The sequence below is a fragment of the Chaetodon auriga genome, chromosome 15 (assembly GCF_051107435.1).
Source record: "Chaetodon auriga isolate fChaAug3 chromosome 15, fChaAug3.hap1, whole genome shotgun sequence".
NCBI classification, from domain to species: Eukaryota; Metazoa; Chordata; class Actinopteri; order Chaetodontiformes; family Chaetodontidae; genus Chaetodon; species Chaetodon auriga.
In genome coordinates this window covers 3,593,932-3,619,650 of record NC_135088.1, presented here as the reverse complement: position 1 = coordinate 3,619,650, position 25,719 = coordinate 3,593,932, and the positions used below count along the sequence as shown (strand labels likewise).

The 25,719-nt window shown below is 44.1% G+C and overlaps 2 protein-coding genes across 4 annotated transcripts in view; both read left to right on the top strand.

The window, feature by feature from the left end:
• capn5b (calpain 5b) overlaps positions 1–21,266 on the top strand; it is a 45,474-nt gene extending 24,208 nt beyond the window's left edge. The window contains exons 4-13 of the mRNA XM_076750527.1: positions 1,866–2,074; positions 2,468–2,660; positions 6,322–6,515; positions 8,443–8,520; positions 9,011–9,206; positions 9,297–9,419; positions 9,501–9,697; positions 10,639–10,760; positions 11,430–11,566; positions 13,275–21,266. Coding sequence (XP_076606642.1) covers positions 1,866–2,074; positions 2,468–2,660; positions 6,322–6,515; positions 8,443–8,520; positions 9,011–9,206; positions 9,297–9,419; positions 9,501–9,697; positions 10,639–10,760; positions 11,430–11,566; positions 13,275–13,457 — 1,632 coding nt within the window. The 3' untranslated portion in view covers positions 13,458–21,266. The remainder of the gene's footprint in view (positions 1–1,865; positions 2,075–2,467; positions 2,661–6,321; positions 6,516–8,442; positions 8,521–9,010; positions 9,207–9,296; positions 9,420–9,500; positions 9,698–10,638; positions 10,761–11,429; positions 11,567–13,274) is intronic.
• A 635-nt stretch (positions 21,267–21,901) lies between these two features.
• Positions 21,902–25,719, top strand: part of myo7ab (myosin VIIAb) — a 30,544-nt gene continuing 26,726 nt past the window's right edge. For all 3 annotated transcript variants that reach the window (XM_076750151.1, XM_076750150.1, XM_076750149.1), the window contains exons 1-2: positions 21,902–22,185; positions 24,092–24,190. The gene's annotated coding sequence lies outside the window, so the exon portion shown is untranslated. The remainder of the gene's footprint in view (positions 22,186–24,091; positions 24,191–25,719) is intronic.

The following is a 25,719-nucleotide window of genomic DNA, read 5'->3' as shown; positions in this document are numbered from 1 at the left end:
GCCTCTCCTCTTTCTCCTCAGTCGGCTCTTACTCTGTGCTCTCGCCTGCAGGCTTGTGCATTATGCATGTGTACATGTCTGTGCAGCATCGACGGGAGAGGGTGGGTCCTACACAGATGTACAGAGGAGCAGAGGTGCTAGGCAACAAGATCTAATGACATTTGCAACCACAGCACAGGGTCTGCCCGTAGGGAGCTTTGCTTAGTGCTGTTTGTCACACATTTGTTTGTCTTACGCTTACAGATGCTTCACTCTAATACCTGACATGAACTATTGAATCCTCGGCTTGCATGAGCGGCAATGTAAATGTGAACATCAGAGGTGTTTTGTAACATTAAGGTACCCTTAGTGCAGGCGAGGATGGGGGGGTGAGGTGAGGTGAGGGGAAAGCCTCCTTATTCCCCTCGGTGTGACAGACAACAGGCGAAGCCAAGGTGCCTTCTGCTTGTGTTCCTGGCCAGTCGTCAGGTCACTTACCTACCAGAGTTCAGCTGCTGCATAGCGACACTTGGCCCAGATGAAAGCTGAGATAGATGGAGCCTCTCCTCTCTCACCATCCACAGTGCAGACTCAGAGACTAAGCAGTAGCAGGGTGGAGTGCAGGGGAGATTGTCTCCCGAAGGATTACAAAATGACTCTGAGGTTTCTGTGGTGCAGTGCTTTGTTTTTTCCTCCCCCCTCCTCCTCTATTTAAGGGAGCTGGTGCTGCCTCACAGAGCCGGTCCTCTAGAGAGGCCAGATTCTCTCCATCAGCAGAGTGTCACCTCCTGTAGAGAGATTTGACAGGAACTGCTGTTCAGTTAGCGCACCTTGACATCTCCAAGGACACCTGCTGGAACACTGTCAGTTAATCCACATGTGGTGTCGCTCAGTGCATCGGTTTTATGGCATGCCATATTCACGCTGGTAAAGGTTTCCCAGGTGCCCTTTCGCATGTCGCCTCTGGGCTGGGTGCTCTGTTATGACACCGAGCCACAGTGGGAAAGCAACACTTCATAAATTTTAAAGAGCAATCACAACATGTCATAATGCAGGAAATTAAACTCTGATAAACTGTTAACGACCGGCGGGTGGAGGAAGTCGAACATTTAGCAGAGTTATTGGACACCAAAAGAGCAAAAAGGAGAGTGAGTTTTAGACTTTCCATTCATCAGATGGACGAGTGAATGCTAATGTTTGCAGGACTGGAGTGACAGTGGTGGCGGTCACAGTACAGGTGATCTGACATAGCTATCAGGTGATGATTCTTTCTGCAGATAACAGAGATTTAATACACATTTTTAATCCCATGAAGTAGGAATATGAATGACATATAAACTCGGGATTTGTGCTGTCCAGTCTGTGAATTGAAAGCAGTCTTAAAGAGGTCTTTTTAAAAAGGTCCAGGTAGATTAATCTTATTTTTCAGCCATCTTTTATACGTCTTTGTTGGACTTCAGTCTGCTCTTCAGTGCTCTTACGTGCATTTTGAGATTGTGAACATGTTGTTAGTTTGTTTTGCGCCTCTCGTTGAAATGATAACTACAGTTCACAAAATGGAGGCTGGTTTAGGGGGGTTTCACTGGTCCATAGCAAACGCAGGCAGCTGAAACACACACACACACACACACACACACACACACACACACACTGCAGTCAAACAGTTATTACCTCTCACCCATGTCCTATTACAGCTGGATTTATGACTGAGCGAGCCGAGGTGATAAATTTCCCCCCTAATCCTAAATGCATCAGCAGACATGAGGGTACGCTGTCTCACTCTGGCAGCCCACTCCACCTTGACATTATTTACGTTCCATGGACCACCGGCTGTTTGTTTGGCTTACCTGCCCCTCTGCTCTTCCTCCTCCGTCCTCCTCCTCCAGGTCATTCCTGACTGGAAGGAGCAGGAGTGGGATACGGAGAAGCCAGACTCGTACGCCGGGATTTTCCACTTTCGCTTCTGGCGCTTTGGTGAGTGGGTGGACGTGGTGATTGACGACCGGCTACCGACGGTGGACAACCAGCTGGTCTACTGTCACTCCAACGACAGCAACGAGTTCTGGAGTGCTCTGGTGGAGAAGGCCTACGCCAAGTTAGTATCAGAGCCAGCAAATATACAGATCCAGTTTTAGAGAAGACACCCTGAAACTAAGTTTTATTTAGATTAAATTACTTAAACTTCTGCCTACATAAGAAAATACTTTGAAAAACAGCATTCATGACACCTCTCCCACTTAAACCAAGTCAACATGCAGCGACTAGACCGTCTTTCTCACTATTCAGATGATAAATGACTCCATGTTGATATGCATATTAATATTAGGGCTGCAACTAATGACTCTTTCCTTCAGCCATTAACATTCTGATTATTTTCCTGATTAATCTCTTCATCATTTTGTCTGAGGATGGAGAAAAATGTCCCTGATGTCTTTAAATGTTCCTCACATTGAATAAGCGACAGCCGACTGTCCTCCTCTTCCTGCAGGGTCTATGGATGCTACGAGGCTTTGGATGGGGGAAACACGGCAGATGCACTGGTGGATTTCACAGGTGGTGTTTCAGAGCCAGTGGACCTGCTGGAGGGTCAGATGGCAACGGACGAGGTGGCCCGAAACCAGCTGTTTGAAAGAGTTCTCAAAGTCCACAACCGAGACGGCCTCATCAGCTGCTCCATCAGGGTAAGCTCTCTTCATTAAATGCCAGCAAATGTTCTGTATCGAGACTTGTGTTCAGGTAGAAGAGGTTTTCCAGGTGTTTGCTGGTCTCACTGATCGCTGTGCTAATCCTACACACTGACGAAAGCGTCGCACTTTGTGCTTTTTGGTTACGCTCTGCAGACATGGTAGTTGTGGGCCTGTGTGTAAGCGCTTTTGAGCTAAATGCTAATGTCAGCAATGTTCACCATCTTAGTTTAGTGTATTAGCATGCTAATGTTTGTTAATTAGCCCTCAAGCTAGCTGAGGCTGATGGGAATGCCATTCTATTTTCTGGTTTTTAGTCAGAAAGTGTGAGACAAATTGAAATTTTCACCTGATGATGGCGCTTTGTTGAAAAGTCAAAGGATCACCAAAGTTATTACAATTCATCCTGAGGGGAACATCGTCTGCTCCAAATCCATCTACGTAACATCTTGACATTTCAGCAAACCGTAAGGATGCTCTCACTTTGCAGCATTTCGGTACCTGTTTTCTGGGAATGGTCTAATCCACCAAAGCTGACCCCTTGTGCCCCCGAGCCCTTTAATAATTGGAGCTTTTTCTGCTGCGATCTGAGAACCCAGGGATGAAAAACTCCCTGCCTGACTCTGTGCAGACTCTCACTGCCTGTGTCTTGCAGCAAAGATAGCAGCCCTCTTTAGTGGCAAATCTCTGCATAAATTCTCTGCAACTTTTCAAAGGCTCTTCAGTGCGGTGCAGTCATTTCTGTGATATTACGTGAGGTGCATACAAATGAAGAGCAAGCAATTCTGGTTTGTCAGTTTTGATGATGTTGTGTTGCCTTTTCCTTTCCAGAAATTTGCAGGACGCCTCAGTATTGTATTGTAGGTACTTCTTACAGGGAAGCACATGTACTGTTGCTTGGATAATGGCAAATGTAAGTGAAAGGGGTGCAAAGGGAAGCAGTGTGTGGCGAGGCTGACGTCTTCTACACGTATTTTCATGTGGTAGTTGGGAAAAGTGAGTGCCGCAAGAAGAAGTTAAGCAGATGTCGTGTGTGAACCATGTGGGTTGATCTCATGGAATGAAATCATGTTGGCGAAGATTTATTAGAAATTTGAGATTAAGATAAGTCAGTCCTTTTTTGTGGCACTGTCTGACTTTATTAGACTAATCTAAGAGCAGAATTAAGGCAGGCCCGACACTAGAGATCTGGATCATAATGCGAGTCAGACCACCTCCAGGTGTCTTCTGGCCGATCTGATTTCAGTGCATCCTGCACACATTCACACCTGCATTAACATGTGTTTCCTGATCCAGATATGAAGATATGTCTCTTTATGTTGCCAAATACCACAGATTTCCTTCTGTGCTGCAGACCCCCTCTACCCTGAGACTCTTGGCTCAGATAATCGATACAGACGGCGTGGATCACTTTTCACAATTTCCTAATTTGTTTCCTTTGATTTCTGACTATTTTCTGTGAGAAAATAAGGTTCGTCCAGTCCTTTGCTTGAGCATGTTCAGCCAGTTTTGTCAAAGCTTGCAGCCTCGTAGACCCTCTTCTGCTTCAAGCCAGTGTGAGTTAAAACTGGTGCCCTCCAGACATAATGCTCCTGAACCATAGATTATTTCTGAAATTGCCCACATTGATTGTTTTTGATCAACCAAAGGAGCCTTTGTGCTGTCGGCATGAAGGACTGCGTCAGTGAAAAAACTGTTTTCTAGTACTTTATTAAGTTTTACATGGTTGTAGTGTTTTTCCAAATAGAGCCTAATGAATGATGCTTTAGGAGTCGAGACAAAGAAATCCTGGACTTCCCTTCCTTCTTTGCTCTCTGCTCTTTTGAACTCACATCTGCTTGTTAAGAAAACAAGCAGATGCTGTTAATATGAATTTCTCTGTTTGGTCTGATGTTTCACGCTGGTGTTACTCCCTGACGTCCTGATCCAGCAACAACTAATTCACAGTCCCTCATTGTGATTCAGAGTCAGGTGCAGTTCAATTTTTAAATGATATGGCTCCTTTATATGCATGAGTTTTTACACTGGAGGGTCTATTATTCGATCGCAGGAGTAATGAGAGCTCAGAGAACATAACTAACACCATACAAAAATGCATTTTCCACTTTTATCCATTGTTCTTATTACTTGTGTTTCTCGAGCTTAAATTGTTATTTTGGGATGTGTGAATTCCACACCGCTCCTCTGGGAGACCCAAGGCTGGCTGTTACTCTCAATTCATTTTCAACTTTCTTGGACAGACTAAGGGAATAGCAGTTGGGACTTAGCAGGAGAGAAATGCAGGGTGGTTCTGTGAATCTTGTTGGGTCCTCAACATGGACCTGACCTGAAACCAACCCTTGGAAAACCAAACCCAAACCTGTAAGTTAATTCTCAAATAAGAAGAAGAGTTGGGGCATTTCTACGGCTTTGATGGGCATGAAACTCTCTGGTTGAATCTCATTTAAGAGATGATGAACTGTGTTAGAATATTCCTGGTTCTTTGATTAAAAAGTCAAAGCTACAAGCCTGTGTACATAAAGTCTTCAAGGTAGAAGTTAACTATGACTCCCAAGGTGCATTTTGGCAAGAAGCATCCAAATCACAGAAGTTGGAATTGTGTAATACGTGGCACCAACAGGGGTGAAAGCTAAAGATGACGGTGTTGAGCAGCCTGTAAACACAGTCTGCAGCTTAAATCAGTTTGTTTTACTTACCTGATGCTCCAGATGGTTTGTTACACAGAACTGTCTGGGAAGTCATCCATGGAAACTGTTTGGAAAAGGAAAAATACTTGGAAGATGATTGGATGAACCATCTATCTGTCACCGTCTATCACGGGCTAACTTCAACCAATCAGATCAATGAACCATATGATGTAGCAGGAGGTTTAACTGAGGCTGTAGCAGCATCTATGCTAACTGCTTCAGAAGCAGAGTTTGTCTGTAAATCAGCAGTGGCGTTCATCTAGAGGTGGTCTGGTTGGCGCTGTGAGCCATGATTCATCGTGTAGTACATCAGAGTAGAAGGCCAGCCTTGGACCTGTACACAAAGCCACCATGACTCCCATTAGCTGGTCTTTAGGAGCAGTGGATTCGCTCTGGGCATCAGTTTTCCTTCTAACAGCTCCTGTTTGGAGCAAACCAGTGATTTAGAAATCCATTTAGCAGTACATCTATTTGTCCCGTCTGTCTGTTCCACTGTCTGTGTGCCTTGTTAATCAGCCTCTCAGCTGTTGCAGGATAATAACATATGAAATTTACAGTGTGATGTGTCACAAAAAAGCCAAGTGCACTGAACACATAATTATTGGATCGAAGAACCAATTTTCTGATAGCGCTGCTTAATGACTCTCTCTGCTTTTCCTTTTACCGTCCGAAGCATTTGATTCACAAATAGCCTGTTGTCACACCACTTTTGTTTGCTCAATCACATAAACTCACCAGAACTCGATGCCGCGAGTGAACCACAGCGTTCCTGGTTTGACGACCTTCGTCACGTCTCTGTCTACCCGGTCTCCCGTCCTCTCTGCTGTCTCTAATAAAGACGCTAATGTCTCTGTTTTGGGTTCACTCAGAAACAGCTTTTTGTGCATTTTCCATCTGCTTGTTTGTAATTTCCAGGGATCTGCAGCGTCTGTTTTCAGCCCCTAAACCTCCCTGTTTCTGCTGTTTCGCAGGCGACCACGGTAGAGGACATGGAGGCTCGGCTGGACTGCGGCCTGGTCAAAGGTCACGCCTACGCCGTGACAGACGTACGGAAAGTGCGGCTAGGTCACGGACTGCTGGCCTTCTTCAAATCGGAGAAGCTGCACATGATCCGCATGAGGAACCCCTGGGGGGAGAAGGAGTGGAGCGGCCCCTGGAGCGACAGGTAACCACAGCGCTGCAACCTACAGGCATGGATGAACTGCTGCAGCTCGTCTAATCTCATTGAGGCTCATTGAGCCAACTTTGTCCATTTGTCCAGATCTTGCCCAGCGATCTCGATGAGTCAGGCGTGGAACATTTCCAGAGCATCACAAACAATGCATTTGTCCTTTCATATGTGACCTTCTTGTGACCAATACCAATTTAACCAATTTCACTAATTTAATTTTAGAATGACAAAGGGCACCGGTCCCCTTGGTCTCTCAACGTTTCTAAGAGACTGCAAATGATGAATGGGCAAACAACAAACGACTGAACAAAGACCGGCCCATATGTAATGTCCACGACGTAGACAAGAAAGCTGCACAATGAGAAATGTCATGTAGACAATGAAAAATGGATATGCAATCAAGCTAATGGGCCCCAGAGCTAAGACAAATGAGTGAATTCAGCCCCACTGGAGCTTGTTTTTAGAGAGCAGCACCAAACAGTGCAGTGCAGCTCAGATATCATTTCCCCAGGATCCTCCCAAAGCAGGCGGGCCAAAATTGAAGTGACTAACCCTTCAATTCAAACGTCTAGGTGAATTAAAATGACTGGTTTGCGCAAGTGGCCGTTCAATCAGGTGGACAAAGCTGTTATTTCTCCCCAGAAAAGAGTGTTTCATTCCATTACTCCTCCATTTCTGCTACCCTACACTTCTTATGGGAATTGGTAAAGCTGAGATAAAGTTGCCCCCTCGACGTCTCTCGTCTTTGAATTGTTAGCTACCAGACGCTGTGGAGCAAACAGGGAGGTGGTAAAGCAGGATCATAATGGAGTCTGAATTATTGATAATGCCCAAAAGAGAGAAAGATGTTATTAAAGAGACGTGAGTCTGTTTCTCAATCACTCACTCTCTCTCGCTGAATAATTTATTCATGGTTTGATAAAACCTGTTACTGTAAATGGAGTCTGACAGGCTGTGCAGACGTGGACGTTTGTCAGTGAATCATAAATAGTGAGACATAAACACAGAGCTAATGTGTCCAGTAAACGCCCATGTTTCCCCCGAGCAGTGAACACAGAGCGGACCTTGATGCTTAGGTATGATTCACGCTACAAATACACATGCAGAGTTTTTTTTTTACTTACCCTTTAACATGATAGTACCCATGAGGGATACACACATTCATCAATTATACATCTGAACTCAATACGGTAACTGAGGATTTAAATACATAATCACTGTGATTATTAAAAGATTCACAGCCACATACTGTATAGACGTGATGTATGATGCAATTCCCAGTATTCAAATAAAGGCTAAGTGGTGAATTCAGCATGTATGTGCACAGCTGTACGCAACAAGCTAAACACACTTCAACAAAGGCGGAAGACACTAACTGTGACTGTGTTAACATGAAGTATTGTTGACGATAGAAGACAAGCGTGAAACGTAGTTAAAATAGAAAAACAAAAACTGGATCAAAATCTGGATTTTTATTTTGAGACAAAATATTAAAGGCTGTTTTTGTTTTCATTGTGGCAGTTTCACACAATTAGCACAACTGTTTTACAGGAAGCGAGTTAAAGTTAACAGTGACAACAACAAAAAATAAGGTTTTATGTGAAATAAGTCTGATTAAAATGGCAAAAAATGAGTGGTTTGTCCAGATTAGAGTGACTGAAATGTTTAATATCTAAAAAACAAGTAAAATGTAAACAGTTTTCATTGAATAGAATTAGAGGAAAATAGTAGTAGTTTTATTTTACTAGGATATACTAAAAGTATAAAGGAGACAACATTAATACTACGGTCTCTGGTAAAATAATACCCAGTTTTAAAGGCAGGAAACATCAGATGCAGTAACGTCTTGTCCTGTACTTCATCAGACTGGAGCTGCTCTTCTTCCTCTCTCTTACTTTACGTTGGTCTTTGCTCTCTGCAGTTCGGAGGAGTGGAACAAGGTGAGCAAGAGCGAGAGAGAAAAGCTCGGCGTCACCGTGCAGGACGACGGCGAGTTCTGGTGAGAAGCAGCAATTACTGACAGTTTTGTTGGCCCCTTATCTCAGACTCATCTGTTAACGTGGTGCTGGCGTGGGAAAAGTGACGTGTTTATTGACTGATTGATTAATACTGTCCTGGTTGTGTATGGGAAGCCTCGCCTGAACTGGCTTCAACATGTTGCACTGATCGCACTTTTAAAGATCAATATCTGTCTAATAAATATGGCTTCAGCCAGCAGCCAGTTAGCTTAGCATAGACTGGAAACGTGACAACAGCTAGTCCCGCTCTGTGCAAAGCTTATGCTACTTTTTTAAAAGCTTTTAATTTCATTCCATGTCAGCACCAGAAATCCGAGTCTCCGTTTAACATGTAACCCTTTTCTTTGTTCCTGATCTCATTTCCTCTATTTTTGTACCTGTTCAAGGTCTTCTTCTTTCGAGCTTTTCCCTCTAGTTGGTATCCACTCTCTCCGGTCTCTTCTCTCCTCTTCTTTTCCTGCCCTCCTGCAGGATGACGTTCGACGACTTCTGCCAGTACTTCACGGATCTGATCCTGTGCCGCCTCATCAACACCTCCTACCTGAGCATCCACAAAACCTGGGAGGAGGAGGTGATGAGGGGCTCCTGGGTGCACCGCCAGGACCCCCTTCGCAACCGGTCCGGAGGCTGCATCAACCACAAGGCCACCTTCCTGCAGAACCCTCAGGTTGGCCCAGATGGTCTGTGTTTCCATGTGTTTATTGAGAGATGTGTGACCGGTGTTGGAGTGTGATGTGGGTCTTCTCTCTCCTCCCAGTACGTGTTTGATGTGAAGAAGGTGGAGGATGAGGTGCTGATCTGCCTGCAGCAAAAAGAAAAGAGAGCCACACCCAAAGAGGGCAAAGGGGAAAACCTCGCCATCGGCTTTGATATTCACCGGGTAGAGACACACACAGAACACACACACGTGTACAAATACCAGGCAGACAAACTTCTGCTATAACGTCTTCTCGTCCTGCAGGTGGAGCTCAATCGGAAGTACCGTATGCACTCAGCCCAGCAGAAAGTAGCGGGCTCCATCTACATCAACTCGCGTTGCGTCTTCCTCAGGAAGGAGCTGAAGGAGGGGCGTTATGTCATCATTCCCACAACCTTTGACCCCGGGCAGCAGGGCGACTTCCTGCTCCGTGTCTTCACTGATGTGCCTTCAGACTGCAAGTAAATCTGATGTCTCATCCATGGACACAGAGCGTGACTGTTTGAATCTCTCAAAGCTTTACGGAAAATCAAGTCTCTGCATGACCGACTCAGACTCATCATCCTGTTGTTATTTTAGCAGACTCGCTAAACACTTAGCTTGCTGAATGTACTCGTCAATGTTTTGCAGCCAGTTTAGCACTATAAATTCCATTAAGTGCAATAGATGGACTTCTAGGCTGCATTTCAACAAGTGACAGCGCTCAACATGTTCATAGGAAGGATTTACTTACTTCACTATTTGTGAGTGTTGGATGCTGGTCTCTCATGAACTGCCAAATTTTCAAAACATTTATAACTACGGGAAGCAGCCAATGAGACTACAAGAACTTACAAACCGTTTCACAGAAGACCAAACTGCAAATACACTGAGTGCAAATATGGAATAACATTAAGCTGGAAATCCAAAATATACACCGTTTAGCAGAAAGGATGATGCTTCACAGACTGAGGTGAAGTCATGGTGACGCAAAGAGGGAATTTTATACTAAAACTTTGGAAAAATAACGGCTCGATTGGACTGGAGTCACGTCTCAGAGGTATCTCTTAATGCTCAGTATGAACAGAAGGAAGCAAGAGCTTGTTTGACTGTTGCTTTAATGCAGACTTGAAGTGTGAACCTGTCGTCTAAATGTGTAGTCATTGCACAGCTCCCTCTAACTGGATGCATGCTCAGCCACTGCTGCTCTATGACTTCATTTCCCAGAAGAGCTTTTCACAGAGTTTCAAGTTTTGCTCTCATTCCGGCTCTCGGGACCAGGAATTATGTTATGTTATTAAGCTTGTGTCACCGCATATTAAACAGTGGTTGGGAGCACTGACGCTAAACAGAGGCCTGAATAGAGATGAAGTGTGTGAGTCCGGTTGGCTTTAACAGTTCGTGTACGCTCTTTGTTTCCCAGAGAGCTGACTCTGGACGAGCCTCCTCAGACGTGTTGGACGGGGATGTGTGGGTACCCTCAGCTGGTCACTCAGGTCCATGTACTGAATGCTGAGGGTCTGCAGGGACAGGACTCCAATGGAGGTAGGACAGTACACGCTGAACTGTATCCAGGCTTGACATGGTGCGTTGTATCTGCATGTTAACGATCACATTCCTGTTCTGTAAAGCACCATAAACTCCTGTAAACACCCACAGAGCTACGCTGCCTCAATCCCAGTAAGGAAAGACTTCTGAGCAAAGCACGAGGTACCACGGCACCTTCTGTTCCAGCTGTAGTCAGTGTTTAGTGCTAGCTGCAGTGCACCGTCCTAACCCGTTAAAGCTCGTCCACTGTTTGCACACACCTGTAACCTTTACAGCTTGCTCACCTTTAAAGCCACTATGTGCACATTTTCTATGCTATTGTAGTAAATGATTCTGATTTCATAACTTAAAAGTGAGACAATCCTGCTGAAAATCGGTGCAGTCCTTGCAACGCTTATTCATCCTGTAACTTGGGGTCAGATCCTCGTGGTGGCAGCCACAGTGTCCACCGGGTGGCGCCAAAGTCAGATGTGTTCATGTTCTCCACATGGTGGCTTTAATACTGAGGTGTTTTTGCTGAGAAGACGTACTTTGATCCTTTAGAAAAGCAAAGAATCCATCATTTGAACTCACTTTATTAACACCAGATTCTGGCCCTCAGTTTTCAGTTCAAGAGCGCCTGTCATCAGCACAGTCGGCTAATTTAACGACCTTTCCTTCCTTCAGCTGTAGATCCCTACATGATCATCACCTGTGAAGGAGAGAGGGTTCGTTCACCAGTTCATAAGGACACACGGTGCCCAAACTTTGACATCAAAGGCCTGTTCTACCGCAAGAAACCCAAGGACGGCATCCACATCGAGGTGAGCTGTCACTCTGCAGCCGTCCCTCTGTGGGCCTGAACGCTGGCTGAACCACACGTTCAGGTTTCAAGATACTGATCCACACAGCAGTGTTTCTGATATTTGGGTGAACTGACCCTTTAACCCTCCCGCTCCTGGAGGAGTTTGGGGTGTTTGATCGTGGTAACAGTGAACAGGACAGAGATCGAGATCAACACATCTCTGAAGGTGCTGTTTACTTCTTGGTGAAGGACACAATCAGAGCTTCCTGCTGGATTCTCTGGTCCTGTCCTGCTCCCTGGTGGCTGTGTGGATCATTTAGTTCAAGAGTTGCAGTTTGTGTTTTCTTTCATGTTTGTCGTGCTTGAGTAAGTCCTCCTCGGCTGGCATCGGGGAGGAAGCAGGAGGAGACGTTTGATAGCTCCATTTGACCAAAAAGTTCCATGAACTGCACAACCAGAGGGATTAAACTGAGGAACTGAGCTACAGGCTGAAAGTCCTTTTGCTCATTTGCATGTTTTTAACACACAAAGAAACAACAGCACACAGTCATCCTGTTGTTTTAGATCTCCTGTTGCACGACTCGTGACTTTGAGTTGGATGTAATGAATGAAAAGGAGGCGTGCAGAGGAGGAAACCTTCATTAATCTCTACATTACTTCCCTTCAAAGCAGACGAGCTGCTGAGTGTTTGAAGGTTATTTTTTTCTGCTTTACAGCCGCGATCGATCAGCAAATTAAGCTTCATCTCTCGTGTTTCCATCTCAGCTCATTCTTAAACTCTATCTTCGTCTCACTCTGTTTTAATCCAGTCAGAAAGCCTCGAACTTTGTCTTTAATCTTTGTCAGGACTTCCTTATTTTATGAATGAAGCTGTGCACGAGTTGTAGTTGCTGCAGCATCTGTGTTTGAACCTTGAAGTCCTTTTTTTTTTTTACATCTGGAACTGAATTTAATCTTCGGTTCCTCTGGTCAAAATGGAGGTTAAGGCAGCTCTGCGATTCTTAAGTCCTCTTTTATTGTCATTTTTCTCAGCTCTCCATCGCTAACACCAAATTTCTCACCGTCCTTTTCCATCCAAGTTCCCTTCCTCATCTCCGTGTGTGTGACTGCATCGCGTGAGAGTGGGGCTGCTAAGGAAATTTGCTGAACATCCATAACCAATCAATTACAGGCTCAATATCAGAAAATGCGTGCGAGGCAGTGTGTTGGTTAGGGAATTATTGTTGGTAATATGTTGAATTCACTCAGTCAGACCTGTGAAATCGCATCGTTTGTGTCGCATCGTTTGTGTCTCAGTGAAAGCTGAAAGCATCCGTTCATCTGAGTCCAGTTTGTCTGCTTGGTTTAGAGCTCACAGTAGCTGTTTAGCTCCACTGGCAAGATTTTTTAGTTTGTTGATCTTTTATGGTCAAACCACACTACTACTCTCCTGTTAAAAATAGTTTTGCTCACCATGGCATGCCAAGTTAAGTTCATTCTCTTTGAAGAGTTCTGTGTGAGTCCGATTTATTGTTTTTTACTGCTCCTCTACATCAGCACCTCCTCTCGTTCTTCATTCTTCCTCTCTGTGCCTCCTGGTGTCACTAACTTCTGTCCCTTGTGTATTTCCTCCCATGGTTTTCTCTCTTGTGACCGCTTATTGCCTTTTGTCTTCTCTCTCCTCTCTTTTCCCGCTTCCCCCTTTCGCTTCTCGGAACATCCGCCTTCCTCCCACGAGCGGCCAACAGATCTACAACAAGAACATGATCGTGGACACCTTCCTGGGTCAGGTGATCCTGTTCAGCGATCCCAACGAGCGGCAGGAGCAGCACACGCTTCACCTCCGCGACAAGGGCAGCCGCCAGGACAACGACCTTCCCGGCACGCTCACTGTGCGCCTCATCACCTCGACCACGCTCACCAACATCTGACGCCATCGTTTATACGCTTACAGTGATCGGCTCTGAAGGTGGCGTCCAACCATGCCCGCCGCTCGTCTTCACCGCCATCCTCAAACCATCGCGGGAGCTTACTGTCTTTTTTTTTCTGCTGCTTGCGCTCTCTTCATGTCTCTTATTGTTTCCCCTTTTTTCTTTTGCTTCAGCGTTTAAATTCAGCTCCTTACAAACGTTTAAGGACCTTTCTGGACGGATGGCGCCCTTAGACGATATTTGGGCTCCGTATTTAGTAAGTTTGAACACATTCCTGCCAAAATTGTCCATTATTTTTTAGCATTTGCATCAGAAATTTGTTCTTAAAGTAGGTTTTGTAGCCAGAATCTCCATCAGCAGCTGAGCTACAGTCCAGCAGATTGATCGATCAGTTCATCGCTCGGATGCTAATCGACAAACATTTTCTTTGTGCATATTGTTTATTCAGTCAAACACACACACACTCGTACATGCGCAGAAAATACATATGCAGACATTTCTGCACTCTCCATGCATGTGCCAATGTTTCCAAGGGCTATGCATTGCCTTAAGGTTGAGTCTGTCTCTCCACCTTGAGGAGGCGGGGGGTCATGTTAAATACTTTATCTTCTCCATCAGCTGTCCTCAGCGTTAGCACAGCCTCCATCGCTTAAACTCCACCCAGCTTTTCACCACAGGTTCGGTTTCTGTGTCCTATATGCCGACACGCTCCTTCTTGTCTGTGGATGACCGTCGCACCCAGTCCACTCACCCACACACCTCAAGTCTTCACCAGTTTGCCGGTGCTTTGGAGAGCATGCAGCACTGTCTGTCACTTTTTACTGTGGACTTTACAAACGATAGCCAACAGCAGCTATTCTCTCCCTCGACTGAGAGCTTTTCTGTGTTGTCCTGTGAGCGTGCTCATGTGTGAAATCTTGCCTCCCGTCTTCCATCACTAGAACCATTTCAGACTCCCCGAGACGCTTTCTGCCGGTTGCTATGGACGATCTCCAAACTGCATGGCTTAAAAACCTGAACTGTCTGCCTGTGCTGCACATGTGTCCGGTCGTAGCTTAGCAGCCGGTGCTTTTGGTAGAGCTGCCCTTTGACCCCCCCCCATGTGTACACCTTCCCCGTCCAGCGGAGTGCAAAGATTCACCCTGACATAATCAAGTGCTTTATGGGGCCAAAGATGAGCCAGACCCTCCGCTCTCTTAGTCCCTTTCGGACCGCCCTGGCCCGGCCCGGCCCAGCCCGGCCCAAGCCTAGCTACAAACCACCACCCCCTGTGCCACATCATCTCTTAACGGCAACACCACTGCCTGACGCTTCCTCTGACTTGAGTCTGTCGGCCCGGGCCAAAGACTCATGCCACGTGACCTGAGAGACAGCAGCAGTGCTTCTGCTGATGGCACAGAACAGGCGTGTGTGTGCGTGTGTGTGCGTGTGTGTGTGTGCGTGTGTGTGTGTGTGTGTGTGTGTGTGTGTTCAAGCCTTGCTCTGAATGCGAGTGTCTGGGGTGAATGTATATCTGTTAATCCACGTTGTACCTGCAAGAAAACTATTTCTGAGGAAAGGTGTGAGCCGAAAGGAAAAGAGCCCTTTAGGGGAACACACACCTTGCACTTTACTTCATTTTAAAGTGGGAAAAGGACCCTTGAGGACGAAAGAACGAGGAGGGAGAGCAGAGGAGACGTTCTGCCTAACAACCCGTGCCATCGCCTCGGTCCCGGCTTTGTCTCCGCAGCAGGAAAACAGCATGGGACAGAGATTTGAGGAGGATTTCAGATGGCTTTTGCATATTGAACCAACACTGGTACAATGTAATCTATCTCTGATGGCATTTCCTGTTTAGATCACGTGGCCATCCGATTTGACCTTTTAGCACCGAGGCTTTTCGTGACAGAAGCCCGGACAGAAAATCACAACTTGTGTTTTGTCTTTTCAAAAGTGCAATATCATTGCAGAGACTTTTCATTCCAGGTTTTATTGACTTATTGTCTTAGTCTTTTCCCCCCCGGTGTTTCATAAGAAGAATTAAAAATGTAAGTTACAGTCATCATCAAGACATTTCCTTTGAATGTAAGACAAACAGTTAGTGGACGAATCTCTCAGTCAAACTCAAGTCCGTTTTCCTGATTTTTCAGCGCCTTTTTCCATTACTTGAACTGTCACACATGGCATTTAATTGATCACACACCTTTGTGTACAGCATCTTTATAAATGTGTCTTGCATGGGTTATTTTCCAATATGTTCATGGCCTTGTATTGTACTGTTCAATTGTTACTATATATACTTATTCTTTCTATCTCAAAAGTCTTGGAAATGCTAGTTTTGAGCAGTCAGCATGTCTACACTAATGCACCTCATGCCAGTCTGATCATATCAACAGGTTTGAAACAGTTATGTCTTGTAATACAGTGATGCATTCATAATGCCTCTAGCATCGATGAACATTAGCAGCAGTTGTTGACTACTATTTAGGTGCTATGTATCTTCTCTGTGCTCTTTTCTATTGTTTTCAGTCTGACAGAAGATGAGGGTTAGGGAACATGACAACATGGCTGAATTTGGAAAATGTTAGACACTGTTAGAAACTGTAGTGCCAAGCAGTTTGAGGTCAGTACCGTCGAAGTGTCCTTGTGCAAGGCACTGAAGTGAATAATGGCCGGCTATTGTGTAGAGCAGCTTCCAGTCTTTGCGTACTGTAACTCTAATCCTCTCCAGGTCAGTACTGTGATGTTCAGAAGAAGCCTGTGATGGTTAGCTGAGGCTGGAATGAAGAGATTTTTGGTGCCAAAGGTGTCGGCGGCTGCTGGATTTGGTGGAACTGACACAGAGCAGCTCCGGCCTCTCGTCGTTTAGCTTTACGTTTGAATCACCGAGCCAAGTGTTCGATTTTCTAGAGGTCGTTTAACAAAATTTACTGCTGCTCTGAAGAATCCAGAATCCTCCAAGACTCTTTTCTGCCATCTGGATGAAAAATATTTATCCGGCTGCACGATGAGAAACCGTCACGTTTCACCTCACAGTACCTTTAGCTTCAGATGGTTTCTGATGATGTTTGATGATGCGTGTTGATCTGTTGTGGCAGGAAGGTTTGAACAGGATTCAGACAGCCTCCATAGCATAAAGATACTAAAATGGAAATATTGACAATGTTAGTTTTTACATGAGAAATGAACACAAACAAAAACCCTACTTCAGATGTTGGTTTCCTCCAGCGACCAGCAAATAAAACACAGTCTGAAAATGATTTTTTTCTCCAGTCGTGACTCCAATCTGAACTAAGATGGTGGCAGGAAATGACACATGCTCTTGCTAAATTTGTACAACTTGACCCACATCTGTCGGTATTGATATTACTTTACATTTGCAGTCTAAGAATTTAATTCTTGTGTTGCACAAAAAGGGCAAGGACTTATCAGGCCGATGCTTCCTGAACAGGAAATCAGTATTAGACTGAATATTTTCTCATCCAGATGGTTTGAGGAGTCTTGAGGATTGTGGAAATTCCCTCCAGACTGTAGTAAGTTTAGTGAAACAACCTGTTTTGAATGTTTCGCTCGATGATTCACTGTAACAGACGCACACTGAACCCTGATGAATCCGAGGGACAGTTTACATCATTATTTACACTCTGGTTCACAGATTGGACTGTCAACGACCCAATGAAGATGACTTTAGGCTGGTAGCTGCTACATGGTACATTCATGAATATCAGTTCAAACTCAGTGTCTCATTTTAGCATCTACAGCCTTTATTTGTGACAGAAGGTATTTTTTAATTATTAACCATGTGAATGGATGTTTGATGAATGCTAATTTAATTTTATTTCCATACAGAGAACAAAGTGACACCATGAAGTTGGAGTTAGTAAGCCACCAACGAGAGGGAAGCACTAAGTATTTGAAAGTCAGCTATCATCATGGGCTAGAAGCCATAACATCAGTGTTTGATAGATGTTTCCATTGCATGGACTTGAGCTGTATGTTGAACAGCACTCAAACTAACCTAGCTTAGCCTCTACTGCCATCATTGTTTGTTTTTTTTACAAACATACAAGTCTGCAGCTCATTTATTATTTAACAGATAGTTTGTGGTAGTTCTTAATACCATCTTTCACTTACTTTACTGGAGCATGCTGTTTATTTGGCGTTGCGTTCCCCTGAGGATGTATGCTAATGATATTTGGTTATCGCTTTCATGTAGCTCCAACACCAGGTCAAACTTTTAGTTGATTTGATGACCAAACATCTGCAAAACAAATGACATTCCCCTCAGCTTCAGCTGTACACTGAGTGTAGGGCTAATTGGCTAATGTTAGGATGCTAACATGCTAAACTTCAACATGTTAGCATGCAGATGTTAGCTTCTAGTTCAAAACACTGCTGTGCCAATGTGCTGTTAGCATAACTGTAGACCCAAATATGCAAAGAATGAACTGGAACACTGAATATTCATTCATAGTTATCAATGAATATTGTCATTTATAGACATTCACAAGTGAATTTCATGTGCATCGTTCATGTGTAAAGGTAGCTGAGAGGAGAAAAGAGTGACATTCTCTGCTCGTGCATCCGTGGACGTTGAAGGGTTTAGGCTGACAGGGAGTGAACTGGTATTCATGAATGTGCCACGTTATTGTTACTGTCATTTAACAGTGAAAGCTTTGCCTCAGTCTTCATAGATTTCATACTCCAGAGTTTGTCTTCAGCTCATTCCAGAACCATATTTTACGTTTTCAGCAGCGGCCACTTGTGTTATTTCGCGGCTTCCTAAATTTCGTATTTTGTGTGGATGTGGCACAGAAGCTCAGCCGCTAACACGCGGCCTGGCAGCTTTGATATATGGAAGCGTTTCTGCTTCAGAGTCACTGTGTCGCTCACAATCCCACAGCGAGAACGAGAGCGAGGAGCCGAAATCACAGCCTGTCGGGCTCAGTGTAAAGTCTTAGCATAGCGTTCCTCTTCAAGCGTCTGCTCGTCTCCCACAGCAGTGCCAAAAAGACGGCTGACCTGTCAACACGATGCATTGTGGGTGATGCAGTCACATAGTAGGTTGTAAAGGTGTTGAACGTGAGACAGGTGTCGTTTTTTGTACCTTATTTTGTTCTCAGCTACGTCTTCTCTTGTTTTTGTCTTTGAAGCGATTCTCATTGCGTTGCTGTGCTTACTTCTTGTAATTGTTGCGCATTGATTCTTTGCCAAAAGTGTTAATGGCTTTCACTGTTAACCACCGCACACACACACACACACACACACACACACACACACACAGTATACACAAACACTCCAGCTAACAGACTAACCAGGCTCGGTTGGAGTTGACGGACCTTGACTGGTTTTTTGACACTTGCTATGAAGCTTATCGTTTCTCTGTATATACTTTCCGCACGGCCATGCCAAAGCAGGTTTTAAGAACACGAAACCATTGGAATGAAGCTGAACTGCTCAAAACGGTGGTGACTTTTGTACGAATCCAAAAATGCCAGTGCATGTAGCAAAACCGCTTCGGATCTGCTCGCTCCATTACGAGTCACAGAATATCTATTTTTGTTCCTCAGTGTCGTGAAACATAACCCACTGTTGCTACTTTGATAAACATACTGTGTGGAGTAAGTAGAAGGCTTCTGTTGCACACTTGCATGCATTAAAACAGTATCCAGTTTTCTAATATTTTGTATTCAGTAACCTGCAGTGTACAGTATGTATATAAAAGTAGCAGCAACTTGACTATCAGTTATTATTATGGGATCCATGTTTTGATGGATGTTATTAAATATATTCTAGACGTTTATTTCAGAGGATGATGTTCTTGGTCACTGCTTCTGGAGATCTACAAGAATACTCAAAGGGATCGAGTGTATTGTCTTTCCGAGCCCAATGATATCTTGAGTTACGGCCACGACTTCCAGTTATTCTTTCACTGAACTGGCGTCTGTAAGATTTAGCATTATGCTACAGGTTTCTTCCCTTTTCTTAGAGGTTTTGCTGAAATAAATGATGTGGGAGCACAACCTGTCACATCTTAAAGGAAAACCTCGACATTTTAGGGAATTTTTCGCTAAAAACTACATTAGTGGATTGAGCCCACTCTCGTGTCTGTGCGGTTAATATGAAGGCTGAACAATTAGCTTAGCACAAAGACTGTAAACAGGGGAAACGGCTAGCCTGGCTCAGTGTAAAGGTAACAAAACCAGCCTACCAGAACCTCTAAAGCTCACTAATGAACACACCCTTTTTTAGAAGATCTGTATAACAGATTTGTTGTTTTTACACCTTGTTTTGTATGGATTTGACAGATGAGGTGTAGCATGTTAATTGCTCAGCTTTAGCGATGCTACAAGGTGGATTTTAAGACCTCTGGACAGCACCAGGCTAGCCGTGTCCCCATGTCCAGTCTTTGTGTTATGCTGAGTTTCCCAGCGATAGCTTTTACTTTAGTTTAGCGCACACACGTGAAAGTGGTGTTGACCTCCAAATCTGACTACTTACAAAGAGAGCAAATGAATCTGTTTCCTAAATTGTAAAACTTTTCCTTCAAACGGGATAATGTGGTATCTCTGCCTTCTCCTGCGGATGGATGGGAGACGACCTGAGGAAGCGGCAGTAACAAAGTTAGCTTAGCTTTCTCTAAATGATGTGACAATGCCTGAAGTCAAGCTGAAACCTTCAAAGTTTCCACCAATGTGCACAGATTTTTTTAGTGTTTGACACTCAGGAAGGAGCACAAACCTGACGATGGAGTAAATATGTTAGACAACACCCTGAACGACTGGACTTTTGGTGGCAGGCGACCCTCCAAATCCCTGAGAAAGCCAGTTATCGTTTCTTGTTGTACCAAAACAAACATGGATGACGACCAGCATCTTGCGTGGTTTACGCTATAAAGACCAAAAGAAAGATGGCTGTTTTAGTGAGAAACTGGCAGCGAATTCTTCATCAAAGTAGCTAATTATGCCAGCTAACGTTATCCAGGTCGTCCATCACTAGGAGAGTTCGAGGTATGATCACGTCATCTTGTTTGAGGTGTGACAGGTGTCGTTTACTTCCCTAAAACCGGCAAGAAAGGGGAAGAACTGAAGGTCTGTAGATTCTGGGCGCTGAAAAGTAATTTTTTTGTGATTATTTAAGAGGCTTTTCCCCCATTTATGACTTGTAGACAGAACAATGACATGATCGCAGCCGAGGTTTGCCTGCCTTCTGGTCTTCTCGCTCGTCAGCTTAGATGCTGCTGCATGTGTCCGATGGTGATGGAGCTCCAGAGGGAGTTCACCAGGTATTACGTTTATCTCAATGACGCCATTTTGTAGACTGTGTTGACTTTGGCTCTGTCGTACCAGGTCACCGGATACCTTCTGCATTTCTGTCATTGACATTTTTATCTGAGATGGTGTCTTGTTCACTCGAGGAATGAGCTTGTGATTCTTCTTGTATTTTTCTGCTGATGTTTATTAACTGGAGACTGGAATACCTACTGCATGGTGACACTTCTAGAAGATGCTACGGTCTTTATAACAAGTATCTTTTATCAGTATTTTATAACCTTGTTAATTTTATATATCCACTTTACCCTGCGTTCCAAACTGGTATGTTTACTGATAGCTAGGTTTCAGAGAGCTGTGCTGTATGTTCTGTACTGTGTGCTCGTCTGTGTGTTCTTTTCGGCGTGAGCTTTCTTTTTCTTTCTCAATGCGTGTTCGTTGAATTTGGTTCTCGGTTACACTGTGGTTATTTTATAGCTACGATCTGAAATTATTATTTTTTCTTTTGTATTTAATGTCAACTTGTGGCATGACTTTGAAATAAAACCGGAAAACCTTTTCTGGGTTTGTCATCATTTTATTTTATTTCATCTTGATGCAGCAACACGTTTCACCGATGTGGAACGCTCCAAAAACACCTGTTTGGAACGTTCCACAGGTAAACAGGCTGGTTGGTAACAGGTGAGAGGATCATGATTGGGTATGAAAGGGGCATCCTGGAAAGGCTCAGTCGTTCACAGCGAGGATGGAGCGAGGTTCAGCACTTTGTGAACACATGATTGGATGAAGGAGATGAACACATGGACTCAGACACTTTGTAGAACTGTTGTCAGTGAACAGTTTGTTTGGGAATGTTTGTATCCTGTTTTTAGTCCCAACCAGAGAGCTCAGATAGGTGATAGGATAATGAAGTACTGAGACCTTTGTTCCACATTTAATGCATAGTGACACAGAGAGACCTGGACAAAGTGGGAGGATGCAGCTACAGGTAGGTGAGAAAGTAAGTTCTCTCTTGTCATATCTGTGAACTGACCTTTAAAATTGACTTTGTGGCAACAGAACAACAACTTGAAAATCACGACCTGGGTCATCTCCCTCCCCACCTCCCAGCTGGTCTCTGTATCTGCCACCAACAGGCTCCACCTCCCAGCTAATCAGGATCAGCAGCCATGAATGAGGCACAGCGCGAGTCTGGAGAGCCCCGTCACTGACCCAGACCTCAGACTGTAACACCGAACCTCGTACAGGAGGCCGGGACCGCCGGAGGATGAGAGCAGGTGAAGGCTGCTGGAAAGACTTTTAACAAAGAAGAAGACTGACAGATAAAGACTGGAGCAGAGAGGTCACCCTCCAGCTTCTTCGCCAGTCCTGTACCATCTTCATCACCCATCCTGCCAACTCCGGGCCTCCTCACGCCCTCCCAGGAAACACAGGACAGAAAAGACGGGAAAGACCAGGAGGAACAAGTGTGTTTAGAGGTAAGTGGGGCAGGTGAACACGGGTCGAGGCCGAGGGCTTAGCCTGCAGCCGGGCCGCAGTGCTGCTGCTCTGCTGTAGCTTTAGGCCAAAGCCTCTTACTGCTCTTCGTCCTGTGCCAGCACTTAAAGGAGCCATTATGTGCCCTTCAAGTAAATACAGTAGACTGCAGTGCGTTTGTGTTTACTGCAAAACGTCTGAGTGGTTTCTTTACTTCCAATTTAGATTCCATTAGAGATTACATGTCGCCAGATAAACCAACAGTTTTAAGTGTCCCCTGAAGAGGGTCGAAATGGCAAACAGAAAAGAATGAGAGCAACCAAAGTGCTGCACTAAAGATGTTAGAGGGGCTATAAAAGTGAGGAGCAATAATTATATTAAGCTGAGCATGAAGGCAGGAATCAGGAGGATAAGGAGCCAGTGAAAAATGGTTAAGATGTAAAAACTGTAATTATTAGCATCAGAAAAAGACAAAATCAAGGTAGCATGACCAAAAGAGGATCTTAATTCAGGTAGGACTGCAACTAATTGTTGTTTTCAATAATTATTAATGGTACAGTCCATGAAAACTCTTGAGAAATAAGCCCAGTTTTTGCTTGAAAAGTGACCGAAACGAATAACAGATTATCCGATATGAACACGAGAGGCACTTTAACGCCTCTGAACAGTAACAGCAATCCATATGTGTGTCTGAAAGGTCTTCGTGTTGTGTTCACAGTGGAATCAGTGATTTTACATAAGTGGCACTGACCATATAATGAGCCCAGTATTGTGACACACTCCTCGTTGGGTTTGGGCCTCACTGTTTCTGCAGCTGAGCTCAGAAAAATGTGAATTAGCTTCAAACAAAGCAGCAGTTCAGCACGACTACCTCTGTCCCTCGTGCTGCAGTGTTTCAGTCACTGCTAATTCTGCTTAACGCTGCTCCACTGCAGCCACTCATTATCATTTTTAAGAAGAATGTTTGATACTTTCATGCCATCGCTGCCGTCTGCCTCCTCGACCTGTTGAAGGAGTAGATCAACATTATTGGAAATGCACATATTTTCCTTCTTGCAGAGAGTTAGATGAGATGCTTGGGCAACACTTTATGTTCAGGTTGATGTATCCACTTTTAACTTCATTTTGCTTATAATATGCATATTAGTAGCATATTGGCTCTTTATAAGTCATTATGAAGTACTTATTAAGGCCTTATTCTGAGGCTGTGGGTTATAAAGATCATAAGTAATGTACAACAGCCTCCTTCATTACTATCAGTAAGCAGAAATTAGGAAGTTATTGAAGGAAAACTCTAAGTTAATGGCCAAAAAATCTGCCTGTGACCCCAAAAAAACTGAAATTGCTGTTTTTTTACGCTCATTTTTTGTACAGATTGAACAAATAAGTTAATTAGTGATCTTCAGAGGTGCAGGTCGCCAGAGTTTTGTTAGCTTTGGACAGACGCAGCCAGCTGTTTCACCCTGTTTCCAGTCTTTATGCTAAGCTAAGCTAACTGACTCCAGCTTCATATTTAACAGACATGAGAGTCGTATTGATCTTGTAATTTAACTTTTATCATTGAAAGCAGCTACACAGACACCAAATAAGATACTTTTAATATCAAGGAAAAAAGGGGGAAAGTGACACATATCTTCAGACCGTGGAGCACAGCTGGAAGAAAAATGGGCTAAATGGACGTTTTACAAGACTCAAAACAGCAACGTCAGAATGCAGCTGTGAATAAATCCTTCTACAGAACTGTATGAATGATGGTTTCTATTATTATTTAAGAAAGATATAACTATAGCTGGGGTTGAAAGTGTTATACAGTATGCCTCTGAAGTGAAGTGCCTCTAACATGCATTGAATTCTGCATTAACGGTGGTATTATTACAGTCATGATTCCCTTCTGCGTTTGTTTTGCAGAGACCGGAGCGCCGACCTCATGGAAGCCGTGCAAACACCGAGCCTTGTTGGTTGATGATGAAAGCTTCGCGCCTCTCTGTGCCTCTGAATCCCTGCCATGTGAGTCAGAACTGACACACATACAGTACACATGCTCGTTCAGAGAGCATTAAAGGCCACACACGCAGATTAGCGGCCGAGGCATTCGCAAGACTGCTTTTGGTCATTACATGAAAATCTGTGACTTTGGGTCTCATGAGGGTCGAGGTGTTGAACTCTGAGGTTTATCTGTGAAACTTGTTGCTACGAGCTGGTCATGCTAACTATTAGCTTTATTTACAGCAATAACTGCACAGTAGAAGATCTGCCAGTCACAACAGACAGAGACAAAAAGAAGCAAGAGCTACAGAGATATCGTTCAAGCTACTTTTTATTCATGCTAAAAGCTAGCTTAGCATCTTAAAGGTGCAGTATGTAGGATTGAGAGAGATCTATTGACAGAGATGGAATATGATATTGGTAAGCAGAGCCATGGCAAATGGCAAAATGACAAACAAGGAACTCTAAAATCATCAAATATGAGCTGATTATAGAACTAAGGAGCCAACAATGCTAACAGTGTAGCATCTTCCACCTGGAAAGTCACACTTTACTAACATTACATCCGGCTTTCTCAACCTGTTCTGACCCATAAACTTGTTTTATCCTTGTTAGCAGCAATGTCTCCGCTTTGGTGATCACCTGACTTTTCATGTAGCGCCATCAGCAGGTCAATGTCTTCAGTTATTCAGTGAAATATCTCATCATCTGTGACATGGGATTGGCACCAAATGTTAGATGGACTAAAAACCTGCAAAACTGGTGTCATTCACAGCTTCTGTACTTTGTGTTTGGTGCTAATTAGCACCGTCTTAGCATGCTGACATGCTAAGACACTGAAGATGGTAAACATTGTGTCTGTCACTGTGAGCATGTTAGCACTGCTGCTAGCATGACTGAGTCCGTTGGTGTGGACTTCCTCCTAAAACTGAGACCCAAACCCAGATCTGTGTCTTTGAGACCTGAACCTGACCTGAGACCAGGTCTGCTGGTTTTCAGACAAAGAAAGACAAATAATCAAACCTGACAATGGCTGGACACCGTGAAGGCTGTGCTGTAAATTTAAGTACAGATCTATAGGTCTTTGTTTGGGACAGTAGCGGGATTAGCACCCTGTTGTTCTGGATAAGAGGCTCTGAATTAGCATTAGCAGAGCATATTGTGACTTGCTGCCTGTGGGTGAACTTGGTTGGAAATTAACTGCATGCTGTATATCTGCAGTCTCCTCAAGCTTTACTGCTTCAGTCTGTTTTTATTTTACATTAAATTTGTCTTAATAGAGATTCCTTTGATTTGATGCCTTTGATGGCACATCCAAAATGTTAATCTACTTATTGAACCACTAATGGATCATTAATACACTTAGCCCCTCCCCCAGTGACATGGGCTATCTTCATCATGTTTTTTGTTTTTTTTTAGCCGCACAAGCTGCCAACTTCTTTGTATTTCCTAAGAAGAATTAACAGGAAAAAGGTCGTCTCAGTTCTGTTTCACCTTTCATCTCAATCGTTCAGTTCTGCTTCTGTAAGTCACTCAAATATCTCTATTAG